The following is a 22,816-nucleotide window of genomic DNA, read 5'->3' as shown; positions in this document are numbered from 1 at the left end:
TGTATAAATAGTCAACTTTAAAAAGTGTTAAACTGGTTTCAAGAGAAATTCCATTTTTGGAGTATTTCTAAAGAATGAAATCCCAAGCTTCGTGGCTTTGGAAAAAGGTAATATTGAGAGAAATGGTTAATGGTACACCTTTAATGTGAAGCTATTTGTTGCTATGATGTTTTATAACACTCAAGAATGCTAGTTAGTAATGATAATCATACCAAGCCAAAAGACCCCACAAACAGTTATGGCTTAGTACTACAAGTGATCCAGGCCTGACTTTGTGGGGCACTATATATGTACTTTAAAATCTAATTTTGAAAGTATGTGTCTATTCTCGTTAAAATTTCTGGGTTTCAAACCAACAGAAAAGTTCCAGACATAGGGAGTAACTCCTATTTCCACAACGGAGAACTGAATGTGCTGGATTTGGGCACATTTTGGGAACTTAGTATGACTGGTATGTTGTGGGTATCTTGTTTTCTTGAGGCTTTGTATCACCTTTTTAACCCTATTACTGAATGCATACTATAAAGCACTCAAGTGTCTTCTTATTGGAGCAGAAAAAAGTAAAAAATGAAATCAAATGAACTATATGCTATCTAGGTGAAATGCAATTAATCCTGCTGTCTTACGGACACATATATATTACAAGTAGGAAAATAAGCTTTTTTCACAAAAAAATGGGGGAGGAGTTTCAGATGATTGCAGATTGCTGAAAACCAGTGGATGCCTGGGATGAGTTATTTGCATGCTACATATTAACCTTTTCTGTTTTGCCTAAATAGTTCTCTTTTCTTCCATTTCCTGTCCATTCTCTTTCCCTTGCCTCATCTCCATCAAGTTTTATCACAATTTTTGTGTCACTTTCTCTCCCTTAAACAGCTACCTATAACCTTTATCCCAGCCCAACCCAGTCCAGTCCTTTTGTTTTCTTTTGCTTTATTGTTGTTGTTTTGGACCTGATAGAAGGATGAAAGAATATGTGTGTGTGTGTGTGTCTGTGTGTGTGTGTCTGTGTGTCTCTGTGTGTCTCTGTGTGTGTCTGTCTGTGTGGGAGGCACACATTTTTATTCTTCCTACTGATCAGAATGGGCTGCAAAAGAAAAAAATGGTTGGAATATTCATATGAAAGATTCATTCATTTTATAAATGGAGTATCTTATTTTACAGGCAATTTATTTTATTCAGTAGGTATTAAATTCAGTCAATATTATTTTTTTCCTGCCGTGCCATTTTCTGGAGTATGGGTCCAGCAATGCACCTATGTACATGATTATTAGAGAAGAAAATACCTCCAGGCCTGGGTTAAAGACTTAAATAGTCATTGTGACATATTGGGATTAACGGAACCACATAGGATGTTTGTCTGTATTTAGAAAAAAAATTCTTCTGACTATTTTTCATTTCTGGAGAATGGATGATCACATTTTTCTTTCTCATAAATAGAATATATACAAACTGTGAAGATATATACGGTATATAGTTATACAAAGATATGTGTGTGAAAGAGAAAAAAAGATGATTAGCATAGCCATATCACATTTTCCAGCCTTTTCTTTTAATTGTACCTTCAAAATAATCTTAATAGAAAAAGGCAATCCTGATTGCATTATACATTGCATAAAGTGTTCATAAGCTTACAAAAATTAAAGTAGGAACAAATTAAAATGTCTTAATAATGTTCCCTAAATGCAATTTATCGTTTCTCCTCTTTTTAGCAATCTCACCCAAAAAGTATAACAACTTTAAAACACCAGCTTTAAAACTCAATACAAACCATTCACAGTTCACACCCCAATAAACTGCTCTCCATTCTAGAGTGGTTACACTTGGCAATTCAACTTGAATCTGTTACTTTCCAGCCATTTCCAACAACACTGGAGCTATTTGTTTTGGCTAGAATCAGAAATTTAACATTATTCATACTTTTCAGTCTAGCATACAACCGGACTGGCTTCTTCCCAGCCTACAACAAACGCTTTTTCTTAACTGGCCTTTTCAACCAAGTTAAACCTTATACAAGAATAGATATATATTTCTGAAATGTATATTAAAAATTGACAAGAAAACAAAAAAACAGGGATATATTTCCAGAAATTTAAGATACAAAATATTTGATTTTTTTTGCCAGGCAAGGCAGCGTGATTTATAGATGATTTTAGGAATGTAAGTCACCTAACAGTATCCAACTGATATTCTTTGATTTCCAAATTTTATTTGGCAATATCCCATTCAATTATATTTAATAAAATTTGTTAATTTTGCAATTGTGGCTTAATATTAAGTCAAACTTCAAGAAAATATTTCTCTGTGACAGTAAAAACGGAGCATCTAAGTCTAACCCATGTGCAAATGACACTGGATGGTGTTCAAAGGAGTTGTGTTAGACCTTTAGTAGGATATAAGTAACTGCATTCTCCAAAGAAGAGATCAGGACAAGTCAAAAAAAATCAAGCAGTTAGGGCTCCACCTTCCTGTACTTGTCCAAGTCAATGTGCAAGCAAAACAGGTGAGCTTCAATCACATTCCACAACAGCCTCTCTTCCTGGATCCCATTAGATTGTTTTCTTTAATTGACATGGCTCATAATTAGCATTAGCATTTAAACTTATATACCGCTTCACAGTGCTTTACAGCCCTCTCTAAGCAGTTTACAGCATATTGCCCCCAACAATCTCGGTCCTCATAATGTGCTTCTTCTGCAATATCTAATGAGATGGGTAGAAATGATCAGGGAGAAGCAGTCCTCCAGACAACAACCTTGAGCCTGTAAAATTTGAACTGCCAAAGTGCAGGCAGGCAGCAGGCAGCAGAAGTAATCTGCAGTACTGCATTCTAACTGCGCCACCTCGGCTCGTGGTCATAAGTCACTGTTTTCTGTGACGTAACTGCAAACAGTCACTAAGCAGAAGTTGTAAGTTGAGGGCTACCTGCACAACTCCCAACTTTCCTTGCTTTCAGAAAGCAATTAAATTATTATTGCAGTGACCTTTTGCCTTTAATTTTGTTTGGGCAACTGCTTTATACTTTGGTATAAAATACCAGCATCACTAGTAACTTGAACTTCAGATCATTGACCATGCAAAGTGGCATCCAATGAACTGAAAAACAGACCCTGCATCTGCGGGAATATGCTAGGAAGAAGAAGATCACTAGCAACTTGAACTGCATTTAGAAGTATACCAATTCAGCCTATGGAGCGAAAGTGTAATGTGCATAGATTAAAGGAGATGCATGTGCCACATTTTCTGAATCAGCTCCAGCTTCTGGATGCTCTTCAAGGACAATTTCAATATAAAGCGCATTCCAGTAATCTTCAAGAGATTGTTAAATCATCAATAACTGTAAAAATAACTTTTCGTTCCAAGTAAGGGCACAACACAAAATTACACAAAAGCACTCCTAGGCGCACAGCCATCTAATCCTCAAACGGGAACTACACGTTCAGGAGGACCCTCAAATAGTCCTCCTTAATGAGTCCTAGTTTGTTCAGCAACCATTATATTAGGGAAGACCAAAGGAAAAAGCGAACAGGTCAACTTCTTAGCCCATAAGCTCAATTATATTTTTTTATCATATGTCTACACAAATATATCATAAATATCTCCTGATTTCTCAGGCTGAGGAAAATGTTACACCTGCAGTTTTAAAGTTCCTACCTCCACCTGGATGAGTTGAGTAATTTTCTCCCAGTACTACCCGAATGCCCGCTTCTTCCAACAAAATCTTCCATTTTTCAATTATATTAATAGAATTATCCTGGTAAGAAAAAGCACCAAAAGGTTAGTTTTTAATTTTTAAAAATTAAATGTTAACTGGAACTGGCATTCAAATTATAGTAGTACAGTAAAAGTAAAAATAGATTATTATGAATGTACATACCGTGCTAGAATCATTAAAAATAGACAGTTCAATAGAACCTTGGAAATCTTGATCCAGAATCGACTTCAGACATTCATCCAGCCAAGACTCAGCATTATAGACTGGCAGAATCACAGACTATCATGAATAAAAATAAATAAATAAATAAAACATTAACCAATATGCTGCATTATCATTCTTCAAGTCCGATTTCAACAAATACAACATTTTTATTATGTATGCTACAGAGCAATGATTTCTGAGCCGAAAAAAGTATTATCCTTTTCCTCACAAATGATTCCTTTTTCCTTGTTAAAACTCGTGCAAACACAATTAATATCTCATCAACACAAGGGAGTGTTGATGTCTCTCTTTTGTTCTGGTCCCTTCTTTCTTTCCAAAGCTATCTTGGTTCCTCACTATTTCAAATTATTATCAGAACTGATTTGGGCTCAGCTGAGATCAACAAAGAGTAGCTCTTTCTGAATACAATGCCATCTAGAGATGCAGATTTCAAATGAACTACTATATTCATATATGTACTGTATATATTTTCTAAATTTATATCCCAGATTTCATTCAACTGTTGAAGACAGTGATTCTTTTTCAAAAGTTACTTTGGTAACTTTTATTTTAATATCCCCAATCTGCATCAAACAAAATCAGAAATTGTTCTGTAAAAGGTATTAACAATATGTGATTATAAACTAATTCCAAACTTCATAATTCCAATTACAACTACATCAGCAACTATTCTTTTTCAGAGTCAAATTTGAGCTACATTATATTTATTTCAGTATTCTTACATAAAGTACTAACAAACTTTGAGAAAATGCAATATGAAAATGCATATCTTAAGAGATAACAATGTATCTCATAAAAAAACAACAGATTGTATAAGGAGCTAATTAATCTGTACCCCAAACTGCCATGGTGTGCTCCCTTTCCCCCTCTACCAAGTGTGATGAATTCTTTTGTTGCACTGAACTTGGATCTCAGAACAGGAGATTATTCTTATAATTGCTCTGGGTTTTGGAGGCATTCGCCATCCACAATTTTAGCATAAAACAGACAAGCTGCATCATCCTTATAGACTGAGCTGGAAGGGGGTCACAGGGATGGCCTTTGACCTCATGCTGTGCTTTCAAGATGTTTCAAGGACCTTTAAAGCTAAGCCGCATCAAAAGCGAAGGCTCTACCCTGCCAACATGTCAAAATAACCACAGGGTCACAGCAGGCAAGCATTTTGGCAGGTTACCAAGGCCTCTCAGGAAATTTAGAGAAAATTAAGAGCAACCTCCCTAAACTAGTATCCTCCAGATCTCTTACTACAGCTCCCACCACCATCAGTAAGCTTAGTCAACTTAAAAGAGTTTGGAATCACAAGCCTACACATTTTAAAAACAACCAAATGAAAAATTTTAGAGAAATGTATTATTTTAATACATTTAAGTATTAAACTAATACTCCTATTACTACATGGACATATATATATACTATTTTCTTAGCAAACATATGACACTAGTTTCAGAATACTCCTTCCTATCTCACCTGGTTTATTTTTTCTAGGTCAACCCAGACCATTTAGGTGCTTCCACTTTCAGAGTAAATAAAGTGAAAAGTCTTAATAAGCAGAAAATTGAAATTACTTTTAAAAACTGATTAGGAACTAATTATTATACATATTATAAGAAAGCCAGTTTTGTGTAGTGGTTAAGGCATCAGGCTAGAAACCAAAAGTCCACGAGTTGTAGTACCACCTTAGGCACAAAGCCAGTTTGGTGACCTTGGGCTTGTCACTTTCTCTCAGTCTTAGGAAGGAGTCAACAACAAATCACTTCTGAAAAAACTTGCCATGAAAACTATGAAATCTCTGAGAATTGAACATGACTGAATAGTAGAAAATAAAATTATATAAATATGCATGTGATAAAACTACAGCTGCTATATTATACAATATTGTAAAAGAATAAGACACACTGTTCTCTTATTTCAAAATATACAGTTCTGGGGTATTTTGATTCTTAAAGTACACAAAATGTAACCCATTGATGTCAGTGTATTGCAAACACACATTTGTAACCAATACTTAGATATGTTCTTCTACACATCTTAATACCCTAGCATACTTAAAAGAAATGACTAATTTATGAGTGCAACCACTTTGCACCCTTGATTACCATGTCAGTAGCAAGGTCCTTCAGTTAAGTATGCGCCTTTTTCATGATCAATGATAGTTCATGATGCTACATATATCTGAAATCTTGTATTTTGATATTTCTGCACAAAACCAGCCAAGCCACAGTAAATTTGGAAGAAATATGGAACATACCACTTGAATCCTACACTTTCCTCCTGCCTTCCTGTTGAAAGGAGCAACAGATTGCAATTCAGTGTTGCCAAAGAAAGGAGATGATGGACTGTGTGAATGGTCTTGCTTGACAAGTCCAGGATCATTTGCAGAGACACCGTCTGGTAAAAGGGGAGGCAATTTACCAGCTTCCTGACAGACTGCTTTAGAGACATCCATTTGCAATTATAAATTCAAATAAAATAAAATAAACCAAGCCTGGACAGGTATAAAAGAAGTCATGCAAAAAAACAGAATGTGACTCCCTCACAAGTAAGGATTATCATTCCGCTGGTGATTTTTTTCCCCTCCCTCTCTCTCAACTCCTGCTATAATTTCGGATTATATAGCTGCATGATAATATATATCCTGATGAAAAAAGACGCCCTTAGAAAATACAAGTGAAGCTCCGAGGAGAGGGTGAAGGAAATGCAGTTGCCAACCAAGAAATTTAAGTCATAGGGTTTCACCAAATGCTGTACACAGGTAGTAAAAGGGGGCACAGAAAGAGGAAGTAGACACCCAGCAGGAAACAGGGGGCGGATAGAAAAAAGGTCGGCGAGTGCAATGGTTTCGGCTGGTCTTTCCTTCCTGTGCACGTCTTTCGCTCTTTGGAGCTCTCCGATTTCCACCCCACCCCACCCCCTCTTTTGCGGGGGTCAGAACTGAGCAGGCACGCGGCCATCCACCCGCTTTCGCGGAAGAGTAGAGACAGCAAGGCTAGAGCGGCAGCAGGGCGGGGCCAAAAGCGGGCGTGTTTTTCCTTCGCCGCTCCGAAGGCAGCAAGCGGGCTTTCAGAATCGGGGGAGGTGGGGTTGCGGGGCGGGGATTGTTAGCCAGCGAAGCTAGAGTGCTTCTTAGATGTGTTCCCTTTGCTCTCGCTATTACTTATTCCCCGTAAAAATCGTTTCAACAGCAAAGCCCTTTGCACATGTTTAGAGGCAGAGTGCCGATCATCTTCTTGCCAAAGACGGCAGCGTCGAGCGCTGCGCCTTCATGCAGACGCAGTTTTGCCGAGAATATATACATGGTTGCAAGGCGCTATTGTACCAAGCAAACTCCAACATGTAGCACATTGAGTGACCTGTTTAGCCAAATCTAATTCTAACTCTCAGCTTACGGCATACTGAAATACACATCAAGGTTTTTGACCATGATACAATAAACCAAACAATTGTCTCGTTCTCCTATTCGGCATCCTTTAAAAACTTCCCTTCCTCACTCCGACGGATCCGCGTTTCTTTGGAACCACCATCCATCCACCAATGTGTTTTTCTTCTAATTAAAACCCTTTTACCCAACCATGTGTCCTCCAGATGTATTGGATTGTATTAATATTTGAAGCGGTTTTTATTTTCATTCTCAAAGCTTATATTTGTGTCTATAAATGTTGATGTGGGTAAGCCCCATTTCTTGTTTGCATTCATTGCAAATGATTACTGTCTTGTCTTTTCCTAGCTATTTATGTTACTTACAATTTCATTACAGCGTCTTATTTTGTTCGTAATTGCTAGCCACCAAGAGTTATGTACCTGGGCGACCATACTACGGTAATAAGCAAAATATTGTTTTAATCAATACGTATTGAAATTTAAGTATATTTTATTAATGAATAGAGTAAGTTTATTTTAAAACTGATTCATATGCATATAGTGTTGTGGGGGGGTATTATGGCTTTAACCTTATCTGCCTGATTTCCCACTTTTTTGTTGAATGTTTAGGTGACTGAATAAGCTGTTGTAATGTGTGTGGCCATGCGCAAGGAAGTTTTGACACTATCAGAAACAAATCCTGAGATTTCTTGTTATGACCTTTTGCTTTCAGTATTGGCCTCTGTATGAAGTTTCTGGAGTTTTAGATATTAGTCATAACTCTTGTTATCTCCAGGAGAAAATCTTCTTCAGAGTCACTTTTTCCCCTTCCTCTCTGAAGTTGCCTAATTCATGTGCAATGATTGTGTTCACTGTAAAAATGTGAACAACCATAAACTAGCTATTTGAATATGCAGTAACTTTAAAATGATTTCTCTGAAACCAGTCCCCACCCAAGGTCATGCTCCATAACAACTTGCTTATGAAAGTACACAGTTGAGCTTATGGTTGTATAAAATGAAATTTTGGAATTGACTAATACAAAATGTGCTGGCTTCCAGCTTAGTTGACTTGAAAAAAAGAGTTTGAATCAAATCATGAGGGCAGTAACCATGAGCCACGACAACAATGTGATTGTCTCTAAAGTTTATCTGCTGGGAGAATAGTGGGCTTCTTTGTGCAGTTGGTTGGCCATTGGGAGAATAAACTGGAGAGCAGACTAGATGGGCCAATTCTCCCATCTAGAGATCCCAATTCCGCAGGGATCTGCTTGTATATTGTTTTAAATGTAACTCTTCTCTATACATATATGTTTATATTTGGAAGAATTTCAATTTGAAGTTTGTTCCTATTGGGTTTCAGATATGTACATGCATAATGATCTTCATTTGATACTTATTTCAGGAGAAAGGTTCCCTACTTATCTGTACATTATTTCTAAAGTAGATCCCAGAGTTAACTCTTCCATTAAGGAAAAGAGTGAACACATATACCACTCCATATATGTTCATTTTTCCCTTTATATTTTCTTGAATTTTTTTTTCAAATTGTATTTTAAATGTTACAGATCAAGCATTTTGTCAGATTGATTAAGCCAGCAGAGATTATATGGAAGACATGGGTTTATTAACTGAATAAAGGGATACAAGAAAAAAAATCAATGTGCTTTTTGGTTATTCTACATCTCTGGAATTTTAAATGTGCTAAACATTGTTTCAGGTTTTTAAATTTGTTCTTTTGTTCCAGTATTTATCCTAGTCACCACATAAAACTTGTCAACAAGGAGGCAAATTGTAGTGAATTTGAGTGCTTCCATCAAGAAAGTGTTATGCAAAAGTATCACAGAAGCAGTATGCAGAAGTTATTACTTCTGAAGGATTGAGTTATCGTAAACAGGGCTGCTGGACAACTGCTGGTACAGTAATAGAGAAGTTAGAACACTTCTTAATCCTGATTACCATAATGTAAGATTAAATATGAGCTTTTACTTTAATACTGGCAGTTCCTAGATTTCTTCTTTAAAGTTATTTAATTCTTATTCTCTAAATTTTTTCTAATTCTAACTTTCTTCAAACAATTGTATCCTTGAACTACTGCCTATAAGTCTTTCAGTATCAGCCAGAAGAAGAGTGACAGGTGATGCAGAAAGAAGGGAAAAACAATGTCACCTATTCTTGGATTTATTTTTACTCCCCACTTGCTTCAATTATGTCCACTATTGGCATGCAGCCTTTAATAGACTACTTTTGAGAGAATATGAGGTTTGATGGGGAGGGGGGAAGACTTCTTACCCCAATTTACATGAAGTTGCTAACCATATTATTTTGCTACATTTGCTTGACTGTACAAATTTGTTATCACGTGCATGACATTGCTACGCTAAAAAAAGCAATAGGATAGTATTTTCATTAAACATGTTTTTTTTAATGTAAGCCCTATTGAATTTATTGGATTATATTTCTGAACAAATATGGACTGTAGTTACATAAGCTAAAATATAAAGGTACATTATAACGAATGTCTTTATATATTCATAAATAATGAACAGAATGCACTGAAGGCAACTGCTTAGGTGCATGATTGAACGATTATTTCAGTTCTGCAATGAAATGAAATAAAGCTGTAATAGAATAAATGAGAAAATTCTTTTCTCTTTATGGGCATGTGGCTTCTTTGATCTTTACATCATATAAAGCCATTTATTAAACACTAGAAAGTACTTGTAATTTAATGTGTCTTCTAAATATCAATATCATAAGATCTTAGTAAGACTGTTCATAGATTCTGTCTCTAGTTGAGAAAAAAACCATTGACTTCAATTGGCCAGCCATATATAAATGAATTCAGTATTACAGTGTTTGAATTTTGCTTTCCACACTATATTTGAGAGGTTAAACATTCTGTTCTATAAGTACAGGAAACATCTGACAACTTAAAATGGGAAAGTGCTTATAGAAATAAATCATAATCTGACAAAGGAATGTACACACAACTGGAAAAAATCCATACCAGACGTCATGCAAGATAAATTGCACATGCAGTGTTATACGCTATTCCAGAAGAAAAGAAGATATGTTATAAAGAGAGTTCAAAGAATAAGACCCCCAAATAGATATTCTCACTGAGCTTGACATTAATGTACGCCACAAGGACTGGAAAATCAGTCAGTCACATTGACTCTAACTCTGTCTAAGAGGAAATAAATTATTGGCTGGCTTGTTTAAAATATAGCTGATTTCTACCCTGGTAATAAATAAAAAGATGTTTGTTCTTATGCGTATTATATTATGCACAATTATGTTCTTAATTTTATCTCTTCATAAGGTTAAGATAGCCTACATTCTAAAAATCAAAGGTCAGTATTTTTGGCTTCTGTGTAGAAATCAACTTCTGTTGCAGCCAAAAATCACTTTCTGTGCAATAAAATATTTTAAACATAAAATAATTCTGCATGATTTTTTTTAATGTACTAATATTTATCTAAAGAACATAGGTGTTGTGCTGGTTTACACCTAGTATAGCTCAATGCATCAGTCAAATAGAACAAGAAGTCAATAGCATATCCAGTCATCTTTTTGAGCAATTGATATTGAGAGACACATTTTATTTATTTATATATTACCTTTGACTCTACTTATTAGCCAAAAATCAGAAATTAAAACTATTATCTAATCACAACTCTACTATAATTTAAGCAACATTATTCTTCCAACTTCAAACAAATCCTGAGAAAAGTGCCATTTTAAATTTCAGGACATCAGATTCCAGATGTAATAAGTAGTACGGTGTTTAATACCAAATAAATTCTGAACGAAAGAGGGTCTTGAAACTTAAAGGAGCCATTCTAATCTACGGAAAAACTAACTGATGCTGATTGAACAGTCAATAGGGAAACTGAAAATACAGGAACATGAAGTGCAATCACATACAAATAGATGCTTCTCTGTTCAATGCCAAGACAACAAACACCAGCAATTAAAAAGTGATACATCTCTAAGGGACCCACCCAATGTAAAGATTGATAAAAGGCAGACATAGCAATGGTTTGAGAGAGATGGCATGATCCACAAATTCTGAACCTTCACCAAAGATTGAAAAGTGACTGCAGGAAGATCTACCAAAACTCTGTTACAACAGTCCATGCAAAATACGAACCATGAACTAACTGCTTAGCTCTCTCAATAAGTAAATGATTGAATTCTCAGGATAATCAAGAACTTCATTACCATTAAACTGGCAAGAATCAGAAAAAGATTGAGGATGAACAATCAGAATGAAAAACAGTAAATTCAGTATTGTATAGATTTAATTTAAAGTGATAAGAACAATCCAACTAAAGGCCTCATCAAAACAATCAGAAAAGGAAGCATGCACCACATCATCCAAACAGACACAGAAGAATACAGCTGGATAATGTCAGCTTATTCCTAACTAGGTGGATCACATATGAACAAGCAAGAATGTAAGTTATCATTATGTACGTATGTATATATGTCTTAATTAATTAAACCATTGCCAATTCCCTCTTGGGAGGAAGAAAGATTTATACATGTAAAACATGAATGCAGCAATAAAGTCTTTCACAATTAATTACTATTGAGATTAATACACTTCCTGCTTTTGTTATCAAATATGCAGTACTGTGCATTATCAAATATGCACTACTAATGTAGTGACATTGCAATATTATCACTTATATTAACTTTTCTCTTTTAAGTGGGATGTTGCATATTGTAACAATAGGATTGGGTGTTCTTTCTCAACACCAGAAGTCATTTTTGCTAGAACTGCTGATATTATCTCTTGGACTGTCACTTGTGAATTTTCATAAAGAATAGCATTTCTTAAAAATGTATCATTTCTATATAATTCAAGTTTAAATATATGTATACAGGAAATGCATGAATGGTTTAAGAACAGCATGTACATAAAATTAAGAGCCAGCTGAAAAAACGCAACCTGTGCATTTTCTATATTTCAGATTGAACTTAATTGCATATGAAATTAAAACTTGTGTCTTTGCATTTCATTGCTCCATTTTGTGTCATTCTCTTTTAAAGATTGAGAAGATAACATTCTAAGTCTGAGATCATCACACCATGCATAATTTATTTAGCCATGTTTTATTAAAAGCTAAGTCTGGGATCACACAACATGTCCCAAAGGTGCTTTTGTGTGTGGTGGGGTGGGGTTTCTTTGAAAACATTTCTCATCCAAGAAGCTTCTTCAGTTTTAACTGACTGGAGGGGAATGGGAAAAAAATTATATTCTTTGCAGTCATTTGATTATTAGCATTCTGAGGATCAGGTCATTAGTTCTCCGAAAGTAGTTGAGGCCATGGGGTTTATCTGTATTCTCAGGTCACCTGTATCAGAATATACATGGGCGTGGAACCTCATTGGGACTACTGAAAGGACTGCATTGTAAACAGGAGAATCTTCATAGATGTTCAAACAACATGCTAAACAAAACCAAATCATGTGATAATCTAATACAATGAACAAATCCAAACAATATATTCCCAGCCTCAAAGTAAAGGAGAAATGTTGTGTGCAGTACAAGTGTGACATTAAACACCTCCAACTATAATGCTAGACAATGGCAAAGCTTGACAAACCTCACCTCAAAAGTCATTTAAATAATCTGAACCTGCCACAATGTTAACAAATGTTACAGACATTTGTTCTTCCAGTATATTGGAATCGATCAACATATCAAAAATTGTGGATTTTTCAGACATGGGGTTTAACTGAAAGAGTGATTGTAGAAATCAAATGAAATCTTTATTATGGTCATAAACAAGGTTAAGAATGATGGTACAATACTGTAAAGTAAATCTATTTCCAGTTTGTATGAATGTTGATATGTGTTCTATGTTGACATTTGCATTAGTTTAATTTTGATACAGGTGCAGGCAAGCAACAGGGTCAAAGGTCTTAAAGCTATTATGTTTTATGTATCACTTCAAAGACTGTATTACTCCTAATGCTATTGTATATATTTTTCTTATTCATTTAAAATGGTGAAATAAAATAAAATAATCCAAAAGAAACTCTCTCACTCTCCATGGACATGTTGAAAAAATGTAAAGCAGTACAGTATGCAGCAGTCTAAATTTGACATTATTGTTAAATTCTCTGATTCAATAAAAATATTGTGTGCATCTATGTGTGTGAGAGAAACTTCCTATCTATCATATATATAAACTTCCTATGTATTTTTTCATTTATTTAGCATCTATTGGAGAACGAAAGGATCATCCAGAAAATGTAATAGTCAGCTGTGTACTGTTTAAATATTGTGATTTCATATTGTCAGACAGTACAACAAAGACACATTTTTCTAATGCCCAGCTGAGCCAATATGCAATGAATGAGCAAACCACAGTCAATAAAGCAAGTTGAAGACATCACTAAGAATGACTCAAAGAATGTGGACATTGAGAAATATAGGAATGCAGTGCAAGATACCATGGTCCTGGGAAGGCATATTAGAAAGAAAGAAAGAAAGACATCCCAAAAGAAAACTAATGTTTGTTAGCAAATATTAGAACAAGGAGAAGGAGAGATATTTGAGCCTAACACATCTGTCCATCTCTGCCCAAACAGAACACAAAGTGTGCCTTATTATTTCCACCTCACCTACAAATTAATTAATTTTATTTATTTATTAATAATCAATCAATCAATTAATTTAATTAATTAAAATAGGTATATGTGAAGTCAAAGTAGTTATTATATTATTCAGGGTTCAGTTTGAGTAAAATATAGCTCTTCCAAGGACAGAGTCAGTTTGGTGTAGTAGTTAAGGTGCTGGCCTTGAAACCATGAGAATCTGGATTATAGTCACTCCTCTAAGTTCAGGCATGAAAACTGGCTAGGAGAGTTTGAGCCACTCTCTCTCAACCTCACCTCATAGGCTTGTTGTTGTGGGGAAAAATAGGAGAAGAAAGGAGTATTGGTGAATTCACCACCTTGAGTTGTGTATGTGTGTATGTATAGCAATAGCACTTAGACTTATATATTGTTTCATAGTGCTTTACAGTCATTTCCAAGTGGTTTATAGAGTCAGCATATTGCCCTCAACATACTGGGTCCTCATTTTACCGACCTCAGAAGGATGGAAGGCTGAACCACTCTTGAGCAAGTGAGAATCAAACTGCTGAATTCCTGGCAGTCAGCAGTCAGCAAAATGCAGAATGTAATATTGCATTCTAACCATTGCACCACTATATCTGTCTGCCTATGTATGTGTCTGTCTCTCTCTCTCTCTCTGTCTCTCTCTCCCTCTCTCTCTCTCTCCCTCTCTCCCTCCTTCCTGTTCTGATTAAGGCTTCTGAAACCGTAATTATGCCCACACTTATTTTAAAAACAAGTCTTATTTTATTGCAACCCTGGGAATTATTTTCATTTCCAACTGACAATGAATCTCAAACAGTCCCTCAAGATAAGCACCCACCTTTCTTTTCTGTGAAGTGCTGCCAATAACAGAAGTGTCAAATAAACTAGAACAAAAACCAACTGAAGTACAAAGAGCTTCAAGAATGAATCTGAACTGAATGAACGACTTTTCTTCCTACAAAGGTTTCATCATCTTGGCCTATCCTTAATACTTTATGGAAGGGGCAATCACCTCCCAGCCTTACTCCCAAGTTGCCCTTTTGTTTCAACTGCTTTCACCTTCTAGCACCTCTGCACACATGTGCACCGGGAACAGGGTCTCCTGGGTCCTCTGCCTTGCTGCTGCCAGACACCAGAGACTCCGGAGGCAGCACCCCACTCCCAGATGGTCCTGGCCCCATCGCTGCATTGAATGCAGAACCCTCGTCTGAGTCCTCTCCAGATTCTCTGACTGGTCCCTGTTCTTCCCCACTGTCTGATTCCGCTGCCCTCTGCACAGGCTGCCAGTGAACCACAACACCTCCCTCCCTCTCCTTCTCCCTCCCTCCCTCCCTCCCTCCCTCCCTCCATCCATCTATCTATCTATCTATCTATCTATCTATCTATCTATCTATCTATCTATCTATCTATCTATTTATCTTTTATCTATCTATCACCACAGGATAGCATATATAGGATTAAAATTTGGGGGGCACCCCACAGATTTACAGAAATTAAAGTCTATAGTTTCCTATTTTTCAATTATTACTGTGGAAAAACAAAACATTATATATATGTATGTATGTATGTATGTATGTATGTATGTATGTATGTATGTATGGTGTTCGGCTTGGTTCGGGTATTTTCCCACGTCATTGTAGTTCTTTTAAAGTTGTAGCAACGTTTCAGCAGAATCTCATCTGCCATCATCAGGCTTCTGTATTGTGTCCGTCTGTGGGTCAGACTTTTACAGTGGTTTCAGATTTAAATTTGGGGCAGCCTATTGCTGTGCCAGAATGGTTTTTTCTTCATCCTGATTGGTTGGGAGTCTTGGTCTGTGTTTATTGGTCTCGGAGTTTGCTGTGTTCTGCTTGATGGGTGTCTCTGATATCTTCTGTCTGTTTTTTGGCTCTTTTTGTATCTTGATTGGCTGGCAGCATTGTGTTACTTTAATGGAGGCCTTTAGTGCAGCTTGGCTTCGGGTAAATGGACGGCTATCATTAGTTAGGAAGCTGGGTTTCATCTGGGTGCCTGGTTGGGGTGTGTTTCAGCTGGAGGTATCAGGGGGGATCTGTTTGTGCCCAGGTGTTTGCCTGGCTTGTGGTGTGGATTTAAATTTAAATCTGAAACCACTGTAAAAGTCTGACCCACAGACAGACACAATACAGAAGCCTGATGATGGCAGATGAGATTCTGCTGAAACGTTGCTACAACTTTAAAAGAACTACAATGACGTGGGAAAATACCCAACCAAGCCGAACACCATACATGTAAGTACCCGCGAAAACTTAAGAATATATATATATATATATATAGATGAAGCTGATAAAATAAGACACCAAGTTACCAACATCTTATGCACAAGCAAACCACCAAAAAGCAACTTACAGAAAAATGAAATCAAAGCACTACAAACCCTGAAAAGAGATAGCAGCATAATCATCCTCCCAGCAGACAAAGGGAATGCCACTGTAGTAATGGACAGAAAAGACTACGAAACAAAATTGACAGACCTACTCCAAGACTCCACATACAAACCCATAAACACAGACCCAACCACATATCTGGAAAAATTAACCAAGAAGAAAATTATAACCAGCCACATAAGCAAAGAGATCCAACACGCGATCATACCCAGAGAGAAATCTTCCAGATGCCCCAAACTATACGGCCTCCCAAAAATACACAAAGAAGGCATACCTCTCAGACCCATAGTCAGCTCCAGAGGAGCACCACTACAAAACCTAGCTAAACACCTAGCAAAAGAGCTACAGCCCCATGCTGAAACAGCAGCTTCTCATGTAAAAAACTCATACCACTTCTTGGAAATGATCAAAGATCTACACGTGGAGCAAGAAGATCTGCTTGTAAGTTTGACGTGGTTTCACTATTCACTCAAGTCCCGATAAAAGAGACCCTTGAAATCATCAAAAATAAATACCAACCAGCTAAACACCTCATGGAACTAACAGAACACTGCTTAACCAACACATATTTCATATACAAAGGACAAAGATACAAACAAATAGAAGGAGCTCCCATGGGATCACCACTGTCACCTGTCATTGCAAACCTGTTCATGGAAGAATTCGAATCCAGAGCCCTGGCCAATGCCATCCTCAAACCCAAACTATGGTTAAGATACATCGATGACACATTCGTGATTTGGCCCCATGGACAAGAAAACCTAAACAATTTCCTAACACACCTAAACAGCGCACACCCCAAAATCAAGTTCACCATGGAAACAGAAACAAACAAACAACTACCATTCCTAGATGTACTAATCTACAAAAAACAGATGGCACACTAGGACACACCATATACCAGAAGAAAACCCACACCAACCGCTACCTCAACGCCCAATCCCACCACCACCCAGCACAGATAAACTCCGTGGCTAAAACACTAATTACCAGAACCAAACGCCTGGCAGACAAGACACACATTAAGACTGAACTATGCACCCTGACTAAAGTACTGACAGCCAACGGCTTCCACAAAAGCAAAATCACCAGCTTGATCCACAAAAACACACTGAAACATAATAGAGACCCAGAAGATGAACAGACCTATGGAACAGCTGTCCTGCCCTACATAAGAGGTACTACAGACAAAATTAGTAAGGTACTACACAGACATCACATCAGGACTGCCTTCAAAACAGACAGAAAAATAGCAGCCATCCTTAGCAACCCCAAAGATAAAATTGACCTGGAAAACCAAGGCATATACGAAGTCCCCTGTGCATCATGCCCGGCCACATACATTGGACAGACCAATAGAAGAATAAGCACCCGCCTGGATGAACACAAAAATGCAGTCAAAAAGCTGGAACACACTTCCTCACTAGTCCAACACATGGAAGCCACAGGTCATAGCATCAACTTCAATGGCACCAAAACCCTGGCCACTATAGAAAACCCTAATCACAGAATCATCAGAGAAGCCATAGAGATTGAAAAAAGACCAGAAAGCATGAATAGAAGAGATGATTCCACCAGGCTGTCAATCATTTGGAAGCCTGCACTCACAAACAAAAAAATCTCCACACCACAAGCCAGGCAAACACCTGGGCACAAACAGATCCCCCTGATACCTCCAGCTCAAACACATCCCAACCAGGCACCCAGATGAAACCCAGCTTCCTAACTAATGATAGCCGTCCATTTACCCGAAGCCAAGCTGCACTAAAGACCTCCATTAAAGCAACACAATGCTGCCAGCCAATCAAGATACAAAAAGAGCCAAAAACAGACAGAAGATATTAGAGACACCAATCAAGCAGAACACAGCAAACTCCGAGACCAATAAACACAGACCAAGACTCCCAACCAATCAGGATGAAGAAAAAACCATTCTGGCACAGCAATAGGCTGCCCCAAATTCAAATCTGAAACCACTGTAAAAGTCTGACTCACAGACGGACACAATACAGAAGCCTGATGATGGCAGATGAGATTCTGCTGAAACGTTGCTACAACTTTAAAAGAACAACTACAATGACGTGGGAAAATACCCGAACCAAGCCGAACACCATACATGTAAGTACCCAAAACTTAAGAAAACATATATATATATATATATATATATGTATGTATGTATGTATGTATGTATGTATGTATGTATGTATGTATATGTATATGTATATGTATATGTATATGTATATGTATATGTATATGTATATGTACCGGTATATGTATATGTATATGTATATGTATATGTATATGTATATGTATATGTATATGTATATTTGTTTTCTGAGGTTCTATATATATATATTTTACCAAAATGGAGTGACATTTGTGAGCATAGATTCTAATAAGCATGAAACCTGCCTAATCTGAAAGAAAGGTACAGAAGTCAGGCTTCTTTAAAGAAAACAAAAAAAAACCCAAATCCTAATATTCTCATGAGAGACAATTTTTCACTTTTTTTATCCAGGATGTAAACATTCCAATTCAATATCCCTGTCCATGTAATATACTATTTATTTGTAGTTGGTATTTCTCTTCTCATCACATTCCACCAACACTGCAATTTTCTTAGAATTCCTAATGAGGGAAACTAGGTAGTGGCTTTTTAAATAAAATTCTGATACAGCTTTGCCAATGTATGTTTTATAGTATTATAAAGGCAGTTAAAAATAAAGCTTAATACTAATAATGATGGAAATAATGGTTTATCTTCCATTAAACTTTACAATTGTTTTCATAAGTTAGTTTTAAAATTGTTTGTGTGTATGTGAAAAACCACTGAGTATCACAATAATCTTAATTTCACTGTTAGAATTCTAAGCCAACGAACAGCACAGCTGACTCATCCTTAGGATCCTTATTTAATACATGCATTTGTTCTCAAATAATATACTTTTCCTGAGGTTGTTTTCTAATTAGTTGGGTTTAATCCTCAACTTACACATTCTTACCTCAGTAAGAGGTTGCTGGGACTAAGCAAACATTTTCTCTCATTTACTAAGGCATCCCCTTTGTCCCAGCTCAGAGCAAATAAGTCATGGAGATAAATGGCAGACCAGCAATTGTCAAAACACACCTGAAATGCTTTATGTTGGTTTTATCATTCAGGAAATGATTGATATACAATGTTTGTCCTATGGCTTCCTGATATAGGATGAAAAAGGTATCCAAATAAACAGGTTTTCAGAGGGGGAGGAGAGGGGGGGGAGAGAAAGAGAGAGAAAGAGACTGGTGAAGGTGAAGAGGTACCTTCAGTGATGGAAGTTTTCCCATTTGAATCAGAATGGGCTTTTAAAGTTCTTTTAAATTGTATACTTGAGGTTAGTCACTATACCTTTTGGGCTTGCTAGTGGAATAAAATGCTTGAATTAAATCAATAAAGATTGTCTTCAGTTAATAACTGTGGGGAGGAATAGGAAAAAGGGCTTGTGAGCATCATTCATTGAGTTAATATTAGAAAACTAGATGTTTTCCCATTACAGTTGCAGATGATTGGACACTTAAAGAAGTACAGATAAAGTACAAGTAACATTAATTAAATAAAAGTGATGTTTGTTCCTATTTTTAAAAGTGTTGTCTGATTCTAAATAATCTGTCAGATTAGTAAATATCAAGAATATCTCCAGCTGATCTCATCCTGACAACATGCATGGCCATTTGAGATCACATGCTGTTTGTCTTAAATGACTTCTCTTGCATAAATGACTAATTCCAAAAACGATGATAGGATAAAATTATGAATTGAAGTTATATGCATTGACCTATTAAGTTATGTGCATATGAGATAAATTAATTACTTTAGGCACAAATATTTGTTATTAGACAATATTTTAGAGCTTTACCAAGCTTATTATACAGTCTGTAACCATATTATATCAACCCTCCCATTTCTCAATTTAATTAAGAGCTAATTACATTTATGCAACATATATTAACAGGGGAGCCTCCTATATAGATGGCTGATTAAGACAATAGTCTCTCCTTTGAAATGCATTTCATTTCTGTTTCTCAGTGGAACATGATTGAATAAGTCATGTACCATGGCACTACCAACCTCCACTCACCCTTTCTGCCTTGCTTTGTAAATAGCTTTGAATGAGTCATATAGATGAAGATTAAATTAAAGCACAAATGCAGTTGATAGTGTACTGAGTTCACTTTAAAATCAATTATACTTTTCTTAAGGACATGTTCAAGGAAATGTTCCATTTATTATCGTAAAGTTGGAAGAGGGTATTAACCTGTAGGTAATCAAACCCAGCCTCCTACACAGTGTAGACTTTATATTAATTCTATTTCTTTGATAGCCTTGATATTAAATACTTTTGTTTCTCTATACATTCATAGTTCCATTGGCATTGAATTACAGTTCCCAGTCAGTTTTACTTGATGAGGACACTTCTTGCTGAACAAGATTTATTCCATTATACTGTATTAGGTACAGGATAGTATGAAGAGTAATATATCCAAATACTGATTCATCTAGATATAATGATGGGCAATAAATTTTGTCAAAGCCATAATCTCTCAAGTCAAGAATAAGCAATCTTTTAGAGCAATTGGATATATTTAGATCATTGAAAACATAATGTGAGCACTCACAAAATGGTTGCCATTAACAGGAGATTTTGACATTCATAACTTATGTCTTGGTAAATTACTGACACTAGCTGTGGTCAGTAACCAATATCCATTTACAACAGACAAAAATTGAAGACATTACTATTAACCCAGAATGAACAAAGTCTTGCAACAAAAGTCAAAGATAGCAAAAAAAGTTTCTTCCAACATATGAATAACAAGGAAAAAAATCAAGAAAACAGTCAGTCCGCTAAAGAAAGAAGACAGCAAGGAAATAACAGGCAGCAGAGAGAAAGCAGAGCTGCTCAACTCTTTCTTTACATCAGTCTTCATGGAAGAAGAAACTATGGCCCAACCTACCAAAAACATAACTGTAAAAGACAGATTAGAAATAAAAGTTAAAATAAGCAAAATAAATAGTAAGAGAACACCCGTCTGATCTTCATGAATACAAATCACCGGGACCTGATGGATTACATCCCAGAGTTCTAAAAGAGCTGGCAGATGTCATATCAGGCCCATTGTACCACATCTTTCAAAAATCCTGGATCACCAGGGAACTACCAGAGGACTGGAAAAGAGCTGATGTAGTTCCCATTTTCAAAAGGAGAGGGGAAACAAACCCAGAAAACTACAGACTAATCAGCCTAACATCAATACCTGGGAAGATACTAGAAAAGATAATAAAAAACAGAGCTACCAACATCTAGAAATGGGTAAAGTAGTAACTAGCAGTCAGCATGGGTTTGTTAAAAACAGATCATGCCAAACTTATTTCATTATTCAACATAGTGACTAAATTAATAGACCAGTGAAATCCTGTGGACATAATATACTTAGACTTCAGCAAAGGCATTCAACAAAGTAGACCACAACCTACTTCTTGGTAAGCTAGAAAAAATAGATAGATAGCACCAGTAACTGGCTGACAAACCGTATTCAACAAGTAGTCCTTATGGGTCTACGTCTACATGGAAAGATATAAGCAGTGAGGTACCACAAGGTTCCATCTTAGGCCCAGTACTTCTCAATATCTCCATAAACGACTTAGGTGAGGAAATAGTAGGGGAACTTATCAAATTTGTAGATGATACTAAGCTGGCAGGAATAGCTAACACCCTAGAAGATAGGCTCAAGATCCATATGGATCTTGACAGACTTGAACACTAGGCCCTATCTAACAAAATGAAATTCAATGTAGAAAAAAGTAAAGTCTTACTTCCACTTAGGCAAGAACAACCAAAAATACACATATAGACTGGGTGAAATCAGGCTTAATAGCAGTAACTGTAAGAGGGATCTTGGAATCTTAGTGGACAACCAGTTAAATATGAGCTAGCAGTGTGCAGTGGCAGCCAAAAAAGCCAATGCAATCCTAAATTGCCTTAACAGAGGATACAATCAAGATCTATAAAGCCTTAGTAAGATCACAGCTAGAATACTGCATCCAGTTTTGGTCACGACTTATCACACTATAAAAAAGATGTTGAGACTCTAAAAAAAGTGCAGAGAAGAGCAACCAAGATGATTAGGGGATATATATGAACATATGAAGAACGGTTACAGGAATTGAGCATGGCTAGTCTAGTGAAGAGAAGGACCAGGGGAGACATGATAACAGTGTTCTAATATTTGAGGGACTGCCACAGAGAGGAAGGGATCAAGCTATTTTCCAAGGCACCCAAAGGCCAGAGAAGGTATAATGGATGGAAATTGATCGAGCAGAGATTCAACCTAGAAATAAGGAGAAATTTTCTGACAGTGAGAACAATCCACCAATGGAACAACTTGCCTTTGGAAGTTGTGGGAGTTTCATCACCGGAGGCTTTCAAGAAGAGATTGGACTGCCATTTGTCAGAAATG

General features: G+C 36.5%; 1 protein-coding gene across 6 annotated transcripts in view; it reads right to left on the bottom strand.

The window, feature by feature from the left end:
* Positions 1-6,689, bottom strand: part of QTGAL (queuosine-tRNA galactosyltransferase) — a 147,796-nt gene extending 141,107 nt beyond the window's left edge. For 3 of the 6 annotated variants that reach the window (XM_087955686.1, XM_087955687.1, XM_087955689.1), the window contains exons 1-4: positions 6,188-6,689; positions 5,407-5,452; positions 3,877-3,993; positions 3,654-3,753 (exon numbers count right to left, since the gene is read on the bottom strand). In XM_087955686.1, the coding sequence (XP_087811812.1) occupies positions 3,654-3,753; positions 3,877-3,993; positions 5,407-5,439 (250 nt within the window). In that variant the 5' untranslated portion in view covers positions 5,440-5,452; positions 6,188-6,689. The remainder of the gene's footprint in view (positions 1-3,653; positions 3,754-3,876; positions 3,994-5,406; positions 5,453-6,187) is intronic. The other 3 variants (XM_026667605.2, XM_087955685.1, XM_026667606.2) reach the window with 1 other exon arrangement.
* Between the last annotated feature and the right edge of the window lie 16,127 nt (positions 6,690-22,816).

This window comes from Notechis scutatus, chromosome 2, assembly GCF_049901735.1.
Source record: "Notechis scutatus isolate UNSWTSFEM ecotype Mainland chromosome 2, rNotScu1.2, whole genome shotgun sequence".
Taxonomy (NCBI): Eukaryota; Metazoa; Chordata; class Lepidosauria; order Squamata; family Elapidae; genus Notechis; species Notechis scutatus.
Note: the sequence above shows the minus strand (reverse complement) of the source record. Positions and strands in the feature narration are given on the sequence as shown.